The 23,463-nt window shown below is 40.7% G+C and overlaps 1 protein-coding gene across 1 annotated transcript in view; it reads right to left on the reverse strand.

The window, feature by feature from the left end:
- Positions 1-20,103: 20,103 nt before the first annotated feature.
- Positions 20,104-23,463, reverse strand: part of EIPR1 (EARP complex and GARP complex interacting protein 1) — a gene marked incomplete at its 5' end in the record, with an annotated part of 79,243 nt that continues 75,883 nt past the window's right edge. Inside the window, one exon of the mRNA XM_084261852.1 lies at positions 20,104-20,748. Coding sequence (XP_084117978.1) covers positions 20,574-20,748 — 175 coding nt within the window. The 3' untranslated portion in view covers positions 20,104-20,573. The remainder of the gene's footprint in view (positions 20,749-23,463) is intronic.

A 23,463-nucleotide genomic window follows, 5' to 3' on the forward strand; every position in this document is an offset into this window, starting at 1 on the left:
ATGACATCATAACTCAAAGATGGAACCAGTGCCAAAGGCTTAATCATGTACATGATCCCACATACTGGCTTTTAAGACAAAAAAATCCCCGAGATTCTGCGCAGAATACTGAAGTTCTTATTCTCATTTCAGTGAGCTTCTGGTTATAAGCTTTTATTGTTTAAAATGCACGGTTTCATATTCACCCGGCCCCAGTTCACAAAGGAAACCTCTACAGCCATCCATGGGCTGCTACACCTTCTTCGGAAGACACGGTATTCTCCTGATTCTTCTGAGAATTTCTTCTTTACTCCTTTCCTCCCACTTTCACTGCTGGGCTGTTCATATCCACAGGCAAGATCTCAGAAAGGTTCCTCGCTTAGATATCCTAGTTCCCCGGTACTACAGATTAAATATTTCTTCAGACACAGTAGTCTACTTTTACTGGGGCTGCCAGTTTAAGTGACGCAGTTTTATTTCCAAGACACGTCCAACTGCTTCTATATTCCAAAGGAGTGCTCATCCTATTTAGGTAATATTCTGTCTCTCCTGTGTTAACTGTTAGTTTTTTAATTGTTTTGTATACACAACTAAAACAAAGCAACAGCTCTTCCTCACGGCAGGAGAATTTACTGAGCTGCACATAACACTGCTGCTGTTCCACGGCTGCTCACGTAACTTTCTGTTCCTGAAGGAATCTCAGCAGGGGCAAAAAGAAAAAAGACTATGAAAATAAACTGATTAGATAAATAGTTACCAAAGTTATAAATGTTTTAAGGGCATGCAGAGAAGAAGAGTGCACATATATTTTACCATGCAATCTGGATTCCAACTCTTAAAAATACATATATCCTCCTAAAATACATGCCTGTTCTCTACAGCAAAAGTACCCTGACGATTTTCACTCCGTCCACAAAGACAGATGTTTTTGTGCATTCCAAACAAACAAGAAAAAACAATGATATCCCCCAGAACCAGGAATATCTAAGGAGAAATGCTAACAGAAATTCAACCCACTGAAATGCAGAACATGCATTTAAGACAACGTATAGAAAGATATATACCAGATTGGTTTTATATATTGGATGATGGAAATTGTCCTGTGGTATTCTAACAAATTTTATTTTGAGGTCTGATTTCCACTCTTCAATTTTTTAAGTTCTAAGTTTTGGGGTTTCTGTAAAACCCTAAAAACCAAAGCTGCTTTCGCTTTTTTTTTTTTTCTAGTTCAGCATGGAACTAAGGGAAAAAATATCAGGATGAGATAGAAGTTTCTGACACATTTTTGCAAAGTAAAGGCAAGACTGAAACAGTCTTACCAAGAAATCAAATTTAAGCAGCCTTTTTTTAAACAAAAAATTTCCCTGTACATGGTCTCTTAAGCAAATTCAGAACTGGTGAGCAAACCTCTCCTTTAAAACTGACAGCTGTTGGCTTGGTATATCACAGTTAGACCTGGATTACTTGGACTTCAGTTTGTTTTCCAGGTACTGGAACCAAAGTTTGCTCACATCATTAGAAGTTCAGGCATGCCTCTTTCTCAACAGCTATAGCATTAACTCCTGCATAAAGCAGGACGTGTCAGCTTGTCTTGTGATTCCATCCCTGGCTGGTGTCCTTTTGAACCAGTGAGGGAATCGGCACTCCCTGCTGTAGGCTTGGCTCTGCCTCCCAGAGCAACGCCTTTGGAGCTGGAGTAGATGAAGCTGGGGTGGGACCAAATTGGTACCACAAATGCAGTGCAGTGACCATGCAGATCAGGGTAAAACAGGAATCTGCAGAGCTCAGCAGTGTAGGTCGGAAGAACTGAGTTTTGCCTCGGAAGCCTGAGGTGCTGGTTACTGACTGCTCCTGCTGTGAGAAGAGAAGGAGGGGAGAATGAAATGCTGACTGAAAAGAGGACTAGAAGCCCTAATGCATCAAGCTTGTCACCCTGCTACTCAGTGGAAGCATGAGGAACTGCAGGTCAATGGCTACTCTGGGTAACATGTGCCTCCCTCCTCTTAGTGATAACGGCCTCCCCTAAACTGAGTTTCTGCTGCTGAGAGGAGATGCAGCAAGCCTGGATTTTTGGGGCACTGGAAGACACAAAGCTATGAGCCCTCCTAAGGTGTTTTGCCACCCTTGGCAAACACCTGCCCCAGACATTGTGCCTAGTGGGATTTCAGCAGCCACATGCCCGAAGAGCAAACAAAATAGTTACATCCAAAAGGATGACATTGCTGAACAGTCAGCTACACCTTGCACCAGATTTTAACACTGGGATCAGAATGAAGTCTAACATGAGCTAGTGTGAATCCTTCATCCCAGCTAGGGTATAACTATATCATTCTGCTTGACAATGTGACATAGAGGGGGCAATAAAATATCCATTTCACAGTGAGGCTGGTATGACATGGCTACTATGGATGGTTAGGCTACTTAATTTATGTTTCAGGACTCATCTGAATTCATTAAGAATTCCCTACTATATTCAGCCTCACTAAGATAGCTGCTTATAAAGGTTATAAGAAATAAACACTTTAGGCACGGGCAATTTATTTCTTCCTTCAACCTGATCATCTTTTGTGAAATTGCATGCTGTAAGAGCAATAACTACAGTGGCTATAGAAAGCATGAAAACCAAAGCCTTCAAACTGCTGTGGAGTTGCAAATACACTAGAGGAAGAATGAAAACAAACAAACAACAAGAAAACACTTAAGGCACCAAAGGTATGCCAAACAGGGAGGATTAATTTTTTACATTGTTTATGTATTTTTGAAGAATGCTTTCAAGACAGCCACTTACCACTTTGTGCTTTTTTACATTTAAAAAATAATTAAACATGGGGTGAGATTTTAAAATAAGACAACAAGGGAAACATTTCCTGAATTCTTACAAAGTGAGAAGGTAAATATGTGAGGACTTGACTGAAACAAAATAGAATCCCTCAACTCTGAGCGCATTGTTTGCTGTCCTTTAAAAACAGGCTAACCCAGTGTGCAGTTCATTAGCATTCTAATTATCAAGTAGTGCTCAGTGGTTGTCTCATGCTGTCTGATTAAAAATTAAACAAAATTAATTTTTTTCCTTTGCCAGATGCACTGATATCTTTTTTTTTTTTAATTAAACTCCCTTCCCAACACTTAAGATCACATGCCATCGTAGCAGAGCAGTAACTGACCATACTTTGTAAAAGAATATCATGAAGGACTATTTGATTTTGAATTGCAGTGCAGAGGTTTTATAGTGCATTGCTGCTGCTCTGCTCGCTTCAGCTGATCTTCGTGTTCTCTGAGTGTGAAAGAAAAACTGATGAACCTGTGATGGCAGAGCAGAGGATGACCCACACGCAGCTATGGAGTGCACGAGGCAGCTCATTTCCAACTCCAAACAGACACTGTGCTTTAGTAAGGATGTTCCTGTGCACATGATCTTGGCCGCTAAACTGATTCAGACATTTAAAAGTAACATCTGGGCACTAACCATCTAACTACTCTCTTCCAATTATACATTTATCTACCATAAAACAGTGCCAACAGGCGTTCCCCTGAATCACGATGCTGTTAATAAATATCAACCGAATATCATGTTTATATAATGCTAAAAAGAATGACCTAAAAACTGAGTTTCTGGACCTCAAGACTCTGGGGTACGTTTTCAAGCTCATCCACAGACACATTCTGTTTGATTTACCCAAGTAAAGCACTCAAACCACCTTGTGCCTTTGGTTCCTGTTATTACAATGGGGATTCTTTCTCGGTTACAGTTGTATATTATGCAATTAAAATCAATCATATTATGTGTACAGACACCATAGCTGTAGAGGACAAAACAAATTCTATGTTCAGAATACTAAGATTAACAGGACCCAGAGCATTCCCAAGTCACAAGAAAAATAGACGGTGATGTTTTAAGCTACGGCCAACTAGAATAACATGCCAATCAGTCTGATCAAGAACAAGAGAAGAGTCATGTTAGACTCAAGGTTTGTTGAAGATTAGACCATGCCCTCTTGTTTTATTCATATTAAGTATGCTGTCCGTGACACTAACTACGGCATTTGTAAAACCATCTTAAAAGACAGCAGCAAAAAAGCAAAAGTAGTGAACATGCTAAAAAGCTGTAGTGAACATGCTAAGGTTGTGTTAACAAATGTATCAAAAACTTGAAGAAAAAAAAACAACCCTGAATAAACCCATGCCAGTCTCTAGCAAGACAGAACTACTTTTCCTTCTGTGACCAGGCCCTCTTATGCACAAAGGCAGATACAGACTATGCCCATAACACGATCCAGTTCGGTTTTTTTTCACACTTTGGAATTTCCATGGTTAAAAATAATTGGTGGCAGCAAACCAGATCTGAAGAATCACAGAAATTTTAAAAATAAATTTGTTGATTTTTCAACTCTCCTCCAGAAAAACTCAACTTTCTTGCAGTATTTCCATGTCACTTCTTCACTCTTTCAATCAGTTGCATGTACACAGCCAGAGACACTACAGTTGGGTTCATTAGAAATTTTTGGGTAAGAAACAACTGAATAATTCTTCTCCTATAGAAATGTTGGTCTCATTTGCAAAATTATACATTAAAACAAATAAAGATTAGGGAATTAATTAAACCTGAAATCTGTTCCCTTGTAACAGGGGCCATATTCTTATGAGAAGTAAAAACGCTCCCTACAGTGGTGGACTGGAATAGATAGAGGTGGGGAGCAAGAAAAAGAATTAAAAGAAACAAGGTAAATAATTCCAAGTCACTGGATATAGATTTGCATCAGCTGAGGCCATGAGTCTGGGTTAGTGTGTATTTTCTTAAAATCAATTTATTATCCTTTTAAAGTTGATGTGAAAGCTGTCAGACCTTTCTATACTTGACTGTCAGAGTCCTTCCTGTTTGAACGCGGAAAGCTTTCAATGGCCAGAACTTTCAACGATAGCCCACACAATCTTGCAAAGAACAGAATCAATACTATGATGTAGTAATAAATTTTTCTCCTACTTCAGAATGGAAAAGAATAACACTAATTATGCTGCTGCTACTCAGTAAAAAAAAGCGTCTTCCTTCTTCCCACCCCAAGTTGTTTGAGGTGGTTTTTAATTCAGAGTAATGTAATCTCGTGGCTCTGCACCAAAGGGAGACTTCTTATCCCCCACGGTGTAGATGCTTTTTCTTTACATTAAAAAAAAAAAAATTAAAGATCTTAAACCAAGTTCAGATTTTATTTTTAACTGAAGTTAAAGAAATTGAATACTCGGAAAGATTGACTTTTGGTGCACAGGATATTTAAGAATCATTTTCTTAATTTGGGCAAGGCACAACGTTAAGATCTTTGTTATGAAACATGCAGGCATATGGGAAAAAATGTAGTACTCTCTCACTATCAATATTTGGTTAAATATTCTTTTCTGTTTAAACAGACCATGTTAATGATGATTCTCCAAAGACTTACACATAATCCTACCTAGCTTCATGGATTCATCAACTCTGCACATGTAAACCTCAGCTTGCTAGAAGAAATGTAAGTATTTTACAACTACTACAACTAACCTAAACAACTCCTGCAGCCAGAGCAAAGGCTTTGTCATCATCAATGACCTTTGTTTGAGACTCACCTTCCCCTGGTTGTACTTACATGGTGATGGTAGTTTTCACACGTGCCCTGGATATGGTTATATTAGTTTCATGATCAAAATGCACACATCACACGTACATTTAACAAGTATCTCAAAATTACTGTTTAAAACGTGGAGAAGGGCATAGCTTGAAGTAAGGAAATTGTTGTTTATGGAGGTCTGATGGTACTCCTAGGGAACACAGAGAATCAATGCACTGCATCGTATCACCGACATCTGACCCATACCCTACCTCCACAACAGGCCAGTAGAAATGCTTCAAGAGTATGAAAGAACAGCAGTATCACCAGTTCACTTAACACCAATTCAGAGTAAAGACTTTGAAAAAAAAAATTTGTGTGGGAACTAGTTACTATGACAGCCACCCTTGAAACTACTGCCCACTAACATGCCTAAGCCTTTTAACATTCCTTTCTTCTCTTGGTTTTCACCCCATCAGTGGCGAGTTCCACCATGAAAATGATCTATGAGAAAAAGTATTCTTGTTTTAAACCTGCTACTCTGTATTTTCAGTGGATGCATGTGAGAAACACAGAAAGACACCTCATTGTTCATTTTACACCTCAGCATTTATTTCCCTTAAAATAATTCTATTTTATGAGCCACATCTCATAGTTGCAGAGGTAATCAATATACATCCTGGGATACTGCTAAGGTTGAAAAAGCTTTCTGTACCTCTATAGAGAGGATTAAAGTTCTTTCATTTATTCTACCTTCTCCCAAACTTTTCAGATCAAATTATTCTCAAAATTTACAGTAATTCGGAAGCAAAAATTTACAAACATGGTTCTGAAACCTAAATTAAGGTTTTTAGCAATTAAAAAAAGCTGACTTAAATGCTTTACCTCTGTGGAAGTGTGGCTGCCTCAGGCGAGGAGTCGTGATAGAGAGATAAACCCTGAAGAGCTCAACAGAGCAGCTGTGGATTTCAGAAGCGATCCGGTGACCACGGACGCTTGCGGATCAGGTGCTTAAGCAGCCTTTAGGTAAGTGTCCACACATTTTTAAACACCGCCGCCTGGGATCCTTTAGGAGAGTTGAAATAGGTGATATATCAGGCTCAAAGTCAATATAGTATTGAAAGGTAATTGGAAGGGATTTTATTGTGGAACTATTAACAGCAATTCGCGCAGGATATTTAGCAGCAGTTATACTCCTACAAAATGCCTGAAGTCTGAATAGCTGTACTAAGATAAATATATCTTAGTGTTTGGAGTGAAAGCTAACTCTATGAGCTCTTGTGTCTACATGTAAAGTATCTACTGTGACCAAAATATTGCATGTTTTAAACTAAAAGCAGTCTTTTCTGCAACGAAACACTCTTGATACCTAAAGAAAAATAAAAAATAAAAAAACATCAGCATTACAGTTTCCCAATGTCACCTACTATGTGTAAACATTGTATAACCAATGGCTGAGTAATCCAAAAAAAGCAGAATCTAACCATGCCAAAACTTACATTCCCCAGGCTGTGACTTTGCAAATTCTTTTTCAGGAGGTGAACTACAGTGAATGGTGCTGGATTTGTAGTAAAGGGCACCTCTCCAGCATCACCATTTTTCACCAGAAACACCTACAGCTTCCCATTCTACCTATAAAGGAAACTGCCTACACTGCGGAGGAAGAACCAAGAAATATTGGCCTGCCCTGATGTTAAATCATTATGGCTATGACAGGCATTCCTACACATGATGCATGTGCAGCTGCAAATAAGGTCACCGTGTTGTTCTCCTTGGCAGTTAACACTATGTGCTGAACATCTCGGCTTCCATTTTAAATTTACACTAGCTTCACTCCCTTAAAAATTAGATGAAAAATTTGCAATGTAATTAGATTTCTATGTCTAATTAGCGAAGACTTAATTCACTACTGATATATTTCACCTTTCTGTGAGCTACTTTAGCAATGACTTTCACATATTCAGAGCTTTCCATACCACTGAGCTCCAAACTAATTTACAAACTTTGGATATTATTATTATGTACTGTGACAGTAAATAATGGATTCCCCAGATTTAGAGGTGTGTTAGATCCTGGCTTCCTTTAAAACATCCACATTTACAGATAAAAATCAGAGCTGCTGGGCCTGCTGCAGCCACAGTGTACGCACAAACCGGGTCAGCACCGAATATGCAGCCAGTCCCATGTTTCTAACAGCACACGGGCTTCACTGACAGCCTGGCACAGATAATGCTTCCTAACCATTAAAACACCATGAAAGCACAGAACACCTGGCAGCACATACACAAACATTTCTGTCATCAGTTAGAGGAAATCAGCATGGCACTGCTAAAAGTCAACAGCAATGAGCTCATTTAAAACAGACCGGGACCTACCTGGTCTTTAAGAACCCACCTCTGCCAATTGCATGAATTCATTTTAGCAAAGCGGTGCTGTACCTTTGAAAAGAATCTTGTTGGTACCAGCTTAGCATTAGCTTTCCTGAATTTGGAAAATTAGGATTCAATTCACTTGCTTAGTGCAGTAGCATGGCCTAGCAAAGGCAGGATTCACAAAGAACGGCTGTTGAAGATAGCTTAGTGAGAGTGTGCTGATAAAAAATATTATTTAAATAATCTCACTACAAGACAGCATCTCTCATCATGGATGCTGGCCAAGTGCTTCCAATATTTTGTGAGTTAGTGCAGCCAGAGGCAAAAACAAACCCAACAGTCACCAGGAGGATTTGTGGGGCTTCCCCTGGTAGCTTCCCATCCAAGCACACTGCATGCTTTGTGAGATCTGATACTACATGTGGCAGGGCTGCTGCTAAGAGGGTCACCATGGGATTATTTTAATGTTCACTGAAATGGAAGCAATTTATTACATACTGCAGCAGCATTGCTTTCATTCAAATTATAAGAGGTTGCAAGTAGCCTTTTAAATCTGCTTTGCCTTTCCCTGCGGTACCAGCCTACCTTCAAGCTTCCTGGAAAGACGATGCCCTGCGAAGTACGCTTCGGAGGTAATACTAACAACAGAGCATTCAGTAAGTACCCCGTTGACCTCCCAGAGCATGCAGGGTTAGAAACATACATCTGCATGAGTAAATTGGGTTTCCCCAATGGCCCAAGAATGGGATGCATCTGCAGAACAAGTTTTGCACTTACTTGAATATTATCATAAAACATTTACATGATTTAATTAGATTATGTAAATGCTTTACTCCAGTTCGAAGCTTTGAAAATCATAATGTCATGCTCTAAATTATGCAAGTATTGAAAATGCTTTTCACAGCAGCAGAAGCAAAAATACGAGTGAGACCATCCTGCCACATGCCCTTCTGCTGCTCCCCACTCACCAAAGACCACACAGGATGCCTTACTGTATTCCTGACGTTTTCTGTTAACATTTTCTGCACAGAATATAGTTATTTTGTGCCTTGATTTTATGCTAAACCCCAAATCCAAATGTGAGTCGGAAAACGGTCTGCGGTTTATATCCACATCCTGACTAAGCAGCAGATTTTTCACATCCTCCCCACCACTCTGACACACAGCATGTACTTCACGGCAAGAAGACCTCACAGCAAGGAGATTCAGTACGAGTTATTCATGGAACCATCTTCCTAACTGCTGAGCAGGGAAAAAAGGAAGGAGGTAAAACCTTACCAAATGTTTTTCTCTTAAGTTGACTAACTTCTCCTGCACTCCTGGATAGGGTAGCGCTGTCACAGTACTGAACACGTCGCAAAGAGAACTTGTGCCCCACATGACACTCTTTAAACTATACTAAACAGGCATTTATGCAATCTACAGAGGGAAGTTACAGCAGACAGGGATAGTATCAAATCATCTGGAGACAAAACAAGCCACCACTAGATATAAAAGAACCATCATGAATTCCAGGAATAAGAACGTACTCACAAAAAAGTCACAAACTTAGGTGACTGAATTTTAGCAGGACTACTTCTCCATATAAACTAATTGCACCAGCTGCTCCTTCAATGCAGCTGCTCGATGCATCTGAAACATCTAAGTCTGATCTACCCCACCACACAGTTTGCCTTAATGGACACGTTCCGCTTTACACTGGGGTCACAAACCTTTCTATGCAGTCAGAATACCTCACCCTTAATATACTGGGTCCCCTATATTCTGATACCCTAGCCCACCCCAAGTGGAAGATTATGGACAGAACATAAAAAATAAAAACTTTAGATTTATGAAAAAATCCTAAAATGTTTGAGTTACAAGGCAAGGGAACTTTGAGAATAACAGCTCACAGAGAGATTTATTTCTTCCTATGCAAGGACAGGGCTGTTCTTCACCAGATAAAGAAAGGACCTGCTGTACAGCTCTTCAGCCACAGGTGACCAGAGAACAGTTCATATGTAGGCCAGGTTATGTCATAGGATTGCCGGTGCATCCATGCTGATGCAACCATCTGGGGTTACACACTTGTCTAGTGGCAGCCCACATTCCTGGCTCACCATAGAATAAACCTGTCTATTTTTACCATGTGCATATTTGGACTCCTGGGAAAACTGCTCTCTCAGCAACCCTTTGTCATCTATGGCATGCTGCCCGGCTTCGGTTATGACTTCTGAGAAAGCTGATGATTTGTGAGAAAAGGCAGTAGGAAGTCTATGGGGAAAAGCCACATGTGATGAACATAAAATTGCAGGCAGAGATAATACTGTTGCAGAGGGAAACATTAGCAGCTCAAGGATTCAATAGGGAAACAACAACAAAATGCAGAGGTATAAAATCCTAATGCGATAAATGAGTGGCGTGGCTGACGCAACAGAAGGAGAGGAAACCATCCAGAGGGATCTTGACAGGCTGGAAAGATGGGCCCGGGTGAACCTAATGAGGTTCAACACTGCCAAGTGTAAGGTGTTGCACTTGGGACGGAAGAATCCCAGACATAGATACAGACTGGGAGAAGAGCTCCTTGAGAGTAGCCCTGCTGAGAAGGACCTGGGTGTCATGGTGGATGAGAAACTTAACATGAGCCAGCAGTGTGCTTTTGCAGTTCACAAGGCCAATGGTATCCTGGGCTCCATCAGAAGAGGGGTGGCCAGCAGGGACAGGGAGGTGACTGTCCCTCTCTACTATGCCCTCGTGAGGCCCCATCTGGAATCCTGTGTCCAGGTCTGGGGCTCCCAATACAAGAAAGATGCAGAACTGTTGGAGAGGGTTCAGAGGAAGGCCACAAAGATGATTAGAGGGCTGGAGCACCTCCCCTACGAGGAGAGGCTGGGGGAGCTGGGCTTGTTCAGCCTGGAGAAGAGAAGGCTGCAGGGGGACTTCATTGCAGCCTTCCAGTAGCTGAAGGGAACATACAAACAGGAGGGGAATCAACTTTTTAAAAGGGTAGGCCAAGGAGGAATGGATTGAAGCTAGAGGAGGAAAGGTTTAAATTAGATATTAAGGGGAAGTTCTTTACAGAGAGAGTGGTAATGTACTAGAACAGGCTGCCCAGAGAGGTGGTGGATGACCCCCTCCCTGGAGGTGTTCAAGGCCAGGTTGGATGGGGCCCTGGGCAGCCTTGTGTAGATCCAGGCCTGGAGGTTGGTGTCCCTGCCTGTGGAAGGGGGGATAGAACTCTATGATTCTTGGGGTTCCTTCCAACCCGGACTATTCTATGATTTTATGAAATGGGGTTGGAAGATGGCAACCATACAACTCTGTTCCAAGGAGCACAGAGGAAAACCCTTTCCCAGTCTACTGACACCTTCCTTGCTCAGCAAAAGACACTTCGGGTGTCTTACCACACATGGGGAACACACCAGTGCTAGACCCAGTAGCCTGCTAAATTTTTGACTGTGTCTTCCTTGCTGAGTCTCTCTGCGTATTTCAAAAGATGCCTGAACTAACAGAGAGATAGACACAAGCCATGGCCTTTTCCCACACACCACCCTCCTCTTACAAATCTCAGATTATACCATCTTGATTGCAACAAAAGGAATATATTTGTCTGCAACACACTTGCTCCCTACTCCGCTTGCTAGGCTTTCCCATTCTCTACTGACCTCAGCTAGTCATTACAACACTGCAACCTGCTCACCTTCCTTATTTACTGCACCCTTTATGCTCAGTACTCTTTCCAGGACCATCCGCCCAAAAATTCATTCTTTTTCAGCTATGTGGGAAAGTGACAGCAGACAAATGATAAACTTTCAGGGACAAATTTATTTTTAAGTTTTTATAACACTCTTCAGGGATGCATGGGCTCTCCCCGTTGCTGTAAGGACAGAACTCAATGCTGATCACCGCTCAGAAAAATACACAAAACCCGCAAGTGAAATATTCATAAAACTTGTCATCTGAAAATAATTTGCGACAAACAAGTGTAAAGAACACCACCCTCCCAACTGAACAGTAAAGTGGTTTTCTAACACTAAGTAGTAAAACTCTCATTCTCCTTCCCAGCAGACGTTATCCCACAATGCATAAACCAGAACTGACTCAGTCCCTGTCATGGGTAATACCAGAAGAGCTCAAGGTACTTACTCTCCAGTTGTGATGGGTCTTAAGTCAGCTCATAAGGCTGTCATACAGGCCTGGCAGCAAAATTAAGTTGCTCTTATTCCAGGTTCCCGAATGTATTTCCTGTGATAGGAATCCTTGAGATGAAGCTCTCAATCCAAAACTGCACCCTCCTGTGGTTATTGGAGAAAATAAATTGAGCACAGCTGACTGAAATTATTCTGATTCAATTATTTCATGAACACTTCAACTAACCACATTTATCAGCCTCCTAAACTCATAAATCATAGCAATCTCTGTTGGGAAATTTGAAATTGATGTGGCCCCGCCTGAATCAGAGAAGGCAGTAGGTATCTGACAGCCTTGAGGAGCAGCCTTGTACGAGTTGATTGGAATTTCTAGCAGTATTAATCTTAATAACCTCAGGTAGCTTCCTCCCTGCAGCCTCTGTCTTTCTGCGCAAGCAGTGAGGGAGGGAGCACTGCAACAATTACTCCCTATTTCTCTCTAGCTGACTCTGTTTTCTGATGAATATGAACACATCAGTCATGCTCAGCCTTCATCCACAGCTCTTCTCAGCCCTCAGCAATGACCAGTCCAAAACCTGTAGAATTTAAATTGTGACTTGAGCCTTGAGGTATAGGACAGAGGAACAGAAACCAGAATACCTCCTGATACAGCAGCATGAAGGGACTCAAAAACAAACCAGCTTTTCCCTCTGGCTTACAAGAGCAGCCTATGGACAGCGACAGAAAAATCATACGCCGTTTATGCAAGTCATTCAAACAATAGACTGAAGATACTCAAACAGCATTAACACTGAAATAGATGATTAAAACACAGAGCAGAAATATGCATCTATCTAGGAAACCGAATCCAAGTAACTGTCACTCACATCTAACAGGATGGTCAGAACAGTTGTTGAAGCCCTCTGGTATTTGCTTTGCGAAGGATTAAACAGCTCCCATTGTGATGAAGGTTCTAACAGACTTTCCAATAATAATGCAGCTACCAGATTTCTCCCATTTTACCCAGATTGACTTAAAGCAAATAGCAACAACATCAAAGTATCTATGGCTCCATCTACCTACCAGCTGCTATCAGCAGACATGCATGCACACGAGCTTGTAGGTGAAAATAAATGTGTTTCGCAGCCACTCCCCTAAGGATAAGGAAACATTCTTAATTTGAAGAAGATGCTTTCCTGTTTGTGCTCATATATCACTATCCTGAGTGGCATAATCCTTTTTTGGAATCAGTTTTAGATGGGCAACTTCTGCCTAAAATACTGATATGTGTATACTGAGACACAGCTGAAAGTACCTGAGTGTGTTATCCCACTAGCTGCATAATGGAAAACATATTGTTGTTCTTCATCACCTCTGCAAAGTCAAGTTCTAGGCATTCTCTCTATCCCCTGCTCTGTCTCTCCACCCCAATATCCAGGCACAGAATGAAAGGACGGTTCGTTACTTCATAGAATCACAGAACTCATCCTTAGTTGGAAAGGACCTGTAAGAATCATAAAGTCCAACTCCTGGCTCCACACCGGGCCAGCCAAGTCAGACCATGGGACTGAACGCATCATCCAAGTGCTTCTTGAATTCATTTGAGCTCAGTGCTGTGACCACTTCCCTGCGGAGCCTGTTCCAGTGCCCAACCTCTCAGTAAAGAGCCTCTTCCTAACACCCAACCTAAACCTCTCCTGTCGCAGCTTCATACTGTTCCCTGGGTTCTATCACTGGCTGCCAAAGAGAGGAGATCAGTGGCTGAGGCTGTTCTCTGTAGCACAACATGTAATCCACTTAGTTGTGTGGATGCAGTCACACTATTTCTGATATTTGCTAGTATTTTGACTGGGTTTTATTTTAATAAAATCTAAGTAAAAAAGCCCCAAAATAAAATATCAATAATTTGGCTAAAATTTTCTCACTGAGAAATACAGTTCCGTGTCCCACATACCTCCAAATACCAATACCACTTCTGTTATTTTCCAGTCTGTCCTGTCTTCTCAGTCCTGTGCAAATTTTTTAGAAACTGGCAGTGGTTCAGTGAATTTGTCTGCCAAGTCTATTACCACCCCAGGACTCAGCTCATCTAGACTTGCTGATTAGTATGTGGTATCTTTGGGTTTTCCAAGGTTTCCCATACTCTTTCTAAACTCTTCTGCTTAAAAGCTTTTCCATAGGTTCTCCTGCCAAAATCCTGAACTCAGGGCAGTGTCAGAATAAATGGACAATTTGTTGGGAAGGTACATTAGAGGTTCTCCCTGCTCAGCCCAGCTGCTTGGCAGCTGTTACTATAGCTTCAGGGCAACAGCAACCCACATATTTGCCATGCGTCTCCACATGGGGAGCTTGGCTCCTGGATTTAGTAAGATTCATTCATCTCTTTCTCCCTCAAGCTATCTTCTGTGGTGGAGCACTAAAACCCCTTTATGAAGTTGGGGCTGTTGCAGCACCAAAAGCTGTGGAATCAAAATGGGACATTTTCTCAACAGCAGCTCAAAATTCTTTTGCTGTGAGTCAGTGTGGAAGGGAGGATGTGTCTCAAATAGTTTATTAATCATATCTAATATCTTGAGCTATTCTCACTAGGACACTCCCCTGAAGTCACACACAGGGGGATAAACGGTGTCTGTCACAAACAGATGCTTTTGCAAATTTAACTAGTGCGACTCACAAAACAGGATAAGTGAAACCTTCCTCCTGCCTCCCAGGGTACTGCTCCCTTTTCATTACCCAATCTGACAACTTTGCACTGAAAGGGCCTACAACTGCTCACACATGCAGTTGGAACCTGATCTCTAAAAAGAACAATGACCAGCTAAAAATCTTATCCCTTAAAACCCACAAGTTCAAGCTAATAACTTAGGGATCAACTAAGAACTTGACAGCAGCTATCCTGCATGAAGCACCTCCCGATACCAGCACTAAAGTGCTGCAACATAAAATGGCAAATCTCTAGCACAAATAGGTTAATGGGGAGATTAATACGGAAAAAATTAAGGGCCTTTAATATCATAGCCAAAAAAAAGGAAACTATTTTTCCCCCCACTCCTTACCCCTTTTATCTTTTTCTTCACTTCATCTACTGCCAATTTCTTCCATCCTTCCTATTTCTGTTTTCCAAACTGATCTTTCCCTGATCTTGTCTTTTTTAATTCGCTTTTCACTCTGTATTTGTCAGTCTTCCTTTTACTTTTTCTTCTCCTTGGTCTTTTTCTTCAAGTGTCTGTGTCATTTTCTTCCCACTTCACTAGCTCCTCACTGACCAGTGTGGCAGGTGGAATGAGCAGGAGCAACGTGCAAATTGTTCTGCAGAGTATCCACGGGTTCACACCCAGCAGCTCCTTTCATGTGAAGGCGAGGCTTCTCTAAAAACTGATTTGCACTTCTCGCTCAGTCACTTCACTTGCTGTTCCAGGAATCACGGGCTTCCCGCAGCCTCAGAACCGCACTTGTACCTCAGGCTCCACAACAAACACACAAGCTCTTTCTTTATATCTCCTAGAAAAAGAAAACAAAAAAAAAAGGAAGGAAAAGACAAAACAAAATCCAAACCCTTGATATCCTCTGTGAAACCAAAAAGCAGCTCTATAGCACTGGGGACTTGTGCCCAGGTACCGATCTTAACAGTTATCGTAACTGAAGCAACAAAGGCTAAGCAATATCAAAGGCATATCCACCTCACGGTATCTCACCACGTCAGCCTACACGTAGCCAGACCATACTGTGGAAGGTCATCTTAAACACTCTGCAGGATTCCAGTCTGCAATACTGCAAGAGGTTCCAGGCTGTAAGCTTTGGGAATTCCAAATTAAACACAGAACTAATGGTTTCTTCTTACAGAGCACAGTTTTAAACCAATTTTAGTGTTGAACAGTCATACGGCTTCTTATTTCCACTCACGTCTGTGAAATGACAAGGAATGCAGTAAGGAGAATCAGTCTAGACCAAACATCAAGTCTACCTATGCCACCTACTATGTGTTCTTCATTAATTCTAATGTTGACAAGCAGTTCATTAACTTCACGGGCTTCACTGAGCTAACTTTAGTGCTGACACCACAGGCAAAGTCCAGGTCAGAATGGAGGGGTTTTGCTTTTTGGCATTTCATGTTGTTTTTTGGTTGTTGGTTTTGTTTTTGTTTTTTTTTTTTTAATTTGATGTTAGCATTATTTTTAGTTCAATTTTCTCATTAAATGGCCAAGAGTTGTTTTGACTTTGGTCACCTTCATTTAGATCATTCTCAAAACCTTTTAAAAATATTATCAATTCACTCCTTCAATAATTCACTTTCCATGGAATAAAGCTACTGTATCACAAGCGTTTCTGTAATACCATACCAGACACATATACTAGATTGGTGACAAAGAAAAGATTTTCCAGCATGAAATCTGGAATAAAACATTGACAACCTGACATTTTTAAGGAACACCATAAGTCACTTTTTAAAAAACTATTTAAGCTTCTTACCTGCACATAGTCTGCAAAGAAAGAAAATCATTTAGGAGGTGTTTGTTTGAAAACAACAATTATGGGCTGATATGTGACTGTATAAACAGCATTCCCTGAGACACTGAAAAAACCCCAGCGCTGGGAGATGAGTGAGACCGTGATTTGAATTTCTGAATTTTCTTGCTGTACAGACATCAGCTTGCCTCTACAGCCTGGCTACCTTTGGAATTAGGTAGTTTCCTGAAATAATGCTGGGATTCTGTAAGAAACTCAGATGAAACATGAGTGCTTTCTGAAATTCCCTAAAACACAACTTACAACCAAAGTAAATGGTTGCCAGAGAAAAACATGCAGAAACAATGTGCTGTCTCAGCACTAGAGACAAAGCTTTAGAGAGTAAGTTTTTATTTTTAACTCCTATTTTCTACCTTCACTTGCAAATAGCACATGTCCAGGGAGGTAAGTAAAGACCAGCCAAGCACACAGGGATTCTCTGCCAGTACTCTTTGTAGTGTCCAGCAATTCATGGTTCAAACGGATTTTCTAAGCCAGAAATGCTGCCTTTATATTTAGCTGCCTTTGCTGGATTCATCTTTCAAGTACTGGTTCAGTCATGCAAGCTGTAACATTAATGAGGGTTTTGTTTGTTTCTTTGGGGTTTGGGGGGTGTCTTTTGTTGTGGGGTGCTGTTTGTTTGTGGGTATGGGGTTTTTTGCCCGGGGAGGGGGTTGTTAAAGAGGAATGCCATAGCTCACCTGCATGCCTGTGGAGACCATCTCATTTTGTATGCTTTGAGCCACCACCTGCAGATTCCATTTAATAACCTCCAGTTCTGGTATCAGGAGAGCACGAACAATCACTCCCTATTCATCCTCTCCTCCTGCCACTTGTGATTTTATGGACTTTTATCATTCCCTCTCAACCATCTGCCTTTCAGTCTATTTAGTTATCCTCATACAGGTGTTGCATGCTATTCGTCATTCCTGTCACCCTCCTCTCAAATCATTCCCAGTTTTACTACATGGGGTTTGAGATGGAAGAAACCAGAACTAGGCATAGTATTCAAGATGCACATCCATACAGATTTATAAATATGCACTGTTTAATAGATTAACAAGGCTTTTTATTCTCTATTTGATTTTTAGTAATTCCAAAGATTTAAATTAAAATTTTAACCTCTATTAAGCTGATGCGTTTAAAGATCCATGAAATCCCTAAGATCTTACTTCCCAGTACTACCCATACATTGGTCGTCCCCAGCAGTTTTCCGAAATGACTGTTTTCTCCCCTGTTTGTTCCTTCACATTTCCTGCACTGAATTTCATCCACTACTCTATCATCCAGCTACTGTGAGGTAAGGGCCTTCCACAATTCTTCAGTCACTGTTACTACTCTGAACAGGATCTGCAAACTTTGCCCTATTTCTAGGCAGCCCTTTTTCCAAAAAGGCCAGGAGAGTGCTGTGAAGCACAAGACGAGCCACAGATCCTTGCAGACTTCATTAGTAATTATTTTTGCCATGAAATGCGAGGATTTATTCCTGCTCCCTATTTCCTATCTTTTAAAGCAGTTATTGAACCATCTTTGAACCTTTCCTCTTATCCTACAGCAGCTTACTTTCTCTAACAGCCCGGGATGAAATCTTGTCAAAAGCTTTCACTTTCTGAAGGTCATTTCCATATTGCTGCCAGTGCTGTAGATGTAGCTCAGATCTCGCTTTACAGGCGGCTGAGAATGATTAAAACTTGACCCATCCTGCTCTCTTGATTCTACTGCAACATGTTTCATCCAAAAAATCGACCTGCTACTCACTCCCTTCCTTCCCAGTGATACCCCTATTTAACAGAACTAAACCAAAAGAAACCATTAGTTGATATTATTTACAGAGGTAATTGTACACACTCAAAATATTAAAGGAAATACAGGCACATAAAAATTAGTCTGAAATCTGTCCTGCATTTATTACATGGTAAAGATGAAATCCCACGTACTGTTATGTAATTTCCCCATCACCTTCACATTGCAAGCCATATACATTAACAGATAATAAAGTTCCATTAGACCTTTATTGCTAAGGTGAAGAACGTTTTAAAGAGTTCTGCTGCATATTAAAGATGCACTGCAGAGCGGTGGGTTTGCTGGTTGGGTTTTTTTGTTTGTTTTGGGGTTGGTGGGGTTTTTTTGGGGGGTGGTGAAGGAAGCACAACCCAATGGGGTTTTGTGTCTGAAGACTGAAAGCTCCACATATAAAGCTACAGTCCCACCAAGGATTTCAATATTCAGACAACTGAAGCTCTACTGATTCTGAAGTGTTAACTTTGCTTACGATATACAGGTGAATAGCTCATGCCTAGTTACAGATTGAGACAATTTGAAATAGCACAAGTCTAAAATCCTAACACAGAAAATCAGACCATCAGAATTCCCAGCGAAGCATTCATTCCGGAGCAGACAGGCAGCACTGTAACACAAATACAAACAATAGTACAGATGATTTAATTGGATTACTTCACTCCTACTAATTCCTTCAAACAAGCTCTTTAAGAAAGGCAGAAACAGAGTTCAACTTTCATCTTTCCTGGATGTTTTGGCGTACAGCAGTCAGTCGTGCTCTCAAAGCGCTCTTCCACAGAAGCAGCTGTGTATACACAACAAATCACGTTGGACATGTTTTGATCCAAGAGTGGGTAAGGACAAGCAGAGGTGAGCAGCAGGCTGTCCCTCAACACTAACACCAATGGTTGCCATAGCAACAGGAGGAATCACGGGAAGAAGCCAGTATTGATCTTTGCATCCTGTGTTCTTGCATTTCTTCAGAGCGGTCTCACACAATGCTACCACAACCAACACCATCACATGTATTCAGGCTCTGAAGTTAATGGGAAATAATAGTGATGACAAGGCAACAGGGAATAATTACTGCTGCAGTTAGCCTGAGCACACAAAGAACAGGCAGCAGAATTTTCATCTTAATACAAGCTACGCAAAGGGGAAGGGGGGCGTCAGTATGCACAGGCACGTTTCACCATTCCACCCAGCTGTATTTCAAGTTTTCTGTGCATTCTCCTACAGGGCAGCATCTACCTGTTCTCAGCATTTGTAACGAGACAGTCGCCAATGCCTAGGTCAGGAGTTACAAAGAGCGGGATATAGCAAAGGATGTTTTGTGCTTAGTTGAAAGCCTGCTACATCATGTCAGCATATTGCAGAACGGCACAGAGCCAGAAGGATAAGAAAGAGATACTACTTACAAATATTAAAGAGATTTTTCAGGTCAACAATGGCATAGCTCCAGAGTCCCTCAAAATATACTACAGCACAACTGAGTTCTATCAACATGGGCTAATATATTACATGAGAATATAAAAGATTTTGGTAAAGACTCGTATTGTTTCCAGTAACAACACATAACTCGGAATTGTACTTAATTTGCAAATTAGAAGATGGTACTTTGTTGATACTTCCATAAGGATTAAATGAAAAAAAATGTATTTTGAAGGTTTCACCTTCACAATTAACATTTCTTCTTAGGATACACAAAATGGGGAAAAAAGTGTATAAAAACGATTGAATTAAGAAAGCCTTTTGAGAGCATTTCTCAACTGTATCTATAAACACTGAGGAATGACCAGAATAGTTATCAGGCTGTAGTCCTAGCTAAGAGCAGAAAGCTGCCTATATCAGAAAGACAAACTACTATTCTTGTAAATGAGTACATCACTTCTGCTACATGTACCTTACGTTGTCCCAGTTTCATATCAGCATAAGACCTCTGTAATCCACTACATTTGCATAAAGCTGAAGTAACAAAGCAACTCAATATCTCTAGATTTGCAAATTATAAAGTGATTAGACCCTCAAAAATAGGAAAAAAAATCTCCAACTAGCACAGCTTTCATCAAATGTAACATAGTGTTCCAAGGCAAATACAAAAGACAAATTAAAAGTATCTGTATTAGTACAGGTATCCTTAACAAAATTTTAACATTTTTACTTAATATAAATAATCATAAAAACTCCTTAAACGATACCTACCAATCGCGTACATCAAGATAACAACTTAATCCAACCATAATCCAAACAAATTACAACAGTATGTGATATTTAAGAGCTCTGGGAACCCTGTTAATAACAAGTCTCCCATCATAACTCAAAGAGGCAAATAGCCATGGGTCTGCTGAGGACCATTCAACTGCATATACACTATCTTCATGTTCTTCATAGGTAGCTATTACACTGTCTTGAAGGGGCTCTTTAATCCTAAAATCGAAGGGAAAAAAAAAAAAAGACTAAGAGTCTGTGAACACACTTGAATTAAAAGGCAGTATTAAACATCACTAACATCTGGATACACAATCTCCCATTTAACCTATTACAATGCAGTAGCAAGCTTTAAAGAAATATTATATACCAGATATCTTCATGAAGCTATGTTTCAGATAACAAAGCAGAGTCAAGCCAAAGTTAAAAACCCCATTTGCAGGGACAAAATACTTCTTATTCCCAACTTCAGTGGATATCCGAGTCTCTCATAACCTATACTATAAATCTCTGTAAAGGAAGTTAAACTACAGGTTATGATCTAAATACACTTAAACATGTATTTTTAGCAACACCTTTTCTCTCACCATGCTCCATTCCTTCCTCTCTCCCTTTATTATTAACTGAATTCTTAAAATTATATATAATCTTAGTAGGAATGTGCACGTAGGTAAGAAGTTGCAGTCTTTAAGATCAATTAAAGTCTCTCCTGTGCTGCCATCCTGGACCCATTCTCTCTGGAGTAATGGGAGACAGAGGCACCAGTCTGAACAACTGAGTTTTTATTTCGCATTCTTAGTTATACCAACACTGGATTCTCATCTATTATTGTATACCTCACCTCTCACTGCAACACCCATGCTCCTGGTCGCTTACATCATGAGACACAAATGCTCTTTTGCACTGCAAGTACCATATAAGAACAGATTCAGGCTATTCTCTGACCCAAACGTCATCGATTGTGCTCTGCTAGCAGAGAAGAGCCTTGCTTCCCTCCATCCACAGGGCCAGTCCCTCTTCTCAGAGCAACACCACAGCACATTATTCTGTAGCTACAGGGTAGGTGAGTTTTCAGAGGATGACCTTAAGAGCTCCTTCACCCACAAAGGATCATCTCTGCCTGACAGGAATCAGCCTGTCAGGAGCAAACCCCTGCCTCCCAGAAAAAGTCCTGCATTACAGCTGCAATCCTCCCAACAGAAAGCAAAGCCAAAGAGCCTTGTGAATGCCACTCAATCATTTAAACAGATGCTGCTACTACAGAAATGAAGTGTTGTTATCGGACGTCTTTGCCCTTTACCGCCGCTCTCAGAGCACGCGGCGCTTCGATCACAAAGCGTACATGGTACCACGTTTGAGTCGCTTGCAGTGTAGCGCTGCTCCACCTAGCCAGCCTAACCAGCTGCGAATCTAACACCACAATTAAAATTCAGTTGAATTTAATGAATAAACCAAAAGCAGTCTGATACTGCAGAACAACTTCAGCTATTCAGTTTTAAGGACTTTTATCTTATGCGCTATGTTTAAGGTCAACTAACAAAAAAAGGTCACAGCACAAACAACACGCAGCCCCTGGTTAATTCCAAAGAGCAGGCTTGCCTTGCAGTTTCTCCTGAATATGTACTTTGATACAAACCAAGAGCAGAGAGCTAATAAATACACACACACACACACAGATTTCACCTCCTGCAAAGTGTTTTGCGAACTTTCTGCTAACTGACATGCCTGGTTAAGTGAAAGTTGGTCATGTCCCCAGACAGCAATGTGCTTCACGCGGTGCTCACCCATTTACCCGCAACTCCATTATTCTGAAGATTTCAAATGTCTCTCCGGATAAGCAAGGGAGTAATGCACAGTACACATGGCTGTCAGGGGACACGACCGACTTTCAGTTAACCAGGAGTCTCAGTTAACCAAAGGTTGGATAAACAAGGACAAATAAGCTTCTAGATTATACCAATTTTGGTACGCTCAGAATTGTTTCAGTGTTTCATTTAAATAACACAGTTCATCTAATTTAATTTACAGAAGTCATAGGGGAATGAGTGTTCAGGAGAGAAGCTCATAGATGAACTTCTGTTTGGCATTTCCATTTATAACTACATTTTTTAAGTGTCTTTTGTTATTGCCTACATACTGAATTTTTTGGGGCATGAAAGTAATTTTGTGCATTCCCAGAAAAAGACAGCATGATATTCCACGTGGTTCTTCAGGCCACATGAGCTGAGCTTTCGGTAGGTTTTTTGTTTGTTTTAAATAGCATAGATCTAGGCTAACATTATGTATAGACTAGCTGTGTATAAGAATGGCATACCTTAGACTATTATTATCTGAGAAAATCCTAATGAAAGTGTTCATTTGGTGTAAAAGAGCTAAACACAATGCAAGATAATCAGGATTGGGAAAAAAAACCCCAAAACATTCAGTGACACGTCATGGGAACAATACAGAAGATCCAAAAGAAACTGTCCATGATCATCCTTTACAAACACAATGAATGAGAAGAGACTAGCCTTTAGATTGCTCACTGGATAGCGAGCCCAGAAAGATACTCTAGCAGAATTAAGATCAGAATTTATTTTCTGTATGCAAAAGGTTCTTCAAAAATCAGCAAAAAACCGGGAGGAATGAGGTTATTTGTACTGGATGGTTTACCTCACAACAGGAATCGCTTGGAGCCAAATCAATTTACCCCACACGAAGAGACTTCCATGAAAACACCTGATTTGTCTGCATTTTGGCTACGTGCATGCTTTTTTTTGGTAAACCGAGAATAGGCTGAGGATACTATTTTTGAAACTATATGAATCCGGTTTACTTACATTTGATTAGTTTGAGTCCCACAGCAAACTATTTGCTCTCAGTGAAATTTTACGTAGCTTCCACACACTTTTTATTCATTAAAGACTCAGCTCAGTCTCTTCTAACTCCCCA

The sequence above is a fragment of the Gallinula chloropus genome (genome assembly GCF_964237585.1).
Source record: "Gallinula chloropus genome assembly, chromosome: 3".
Taxonomy (NCBI): domain Eukaryota; kingdom Metazoa; phylum Chordata; class Aves; order Gruiformes; family Rallidae; genus Gallinula; species Gallinula chloropus.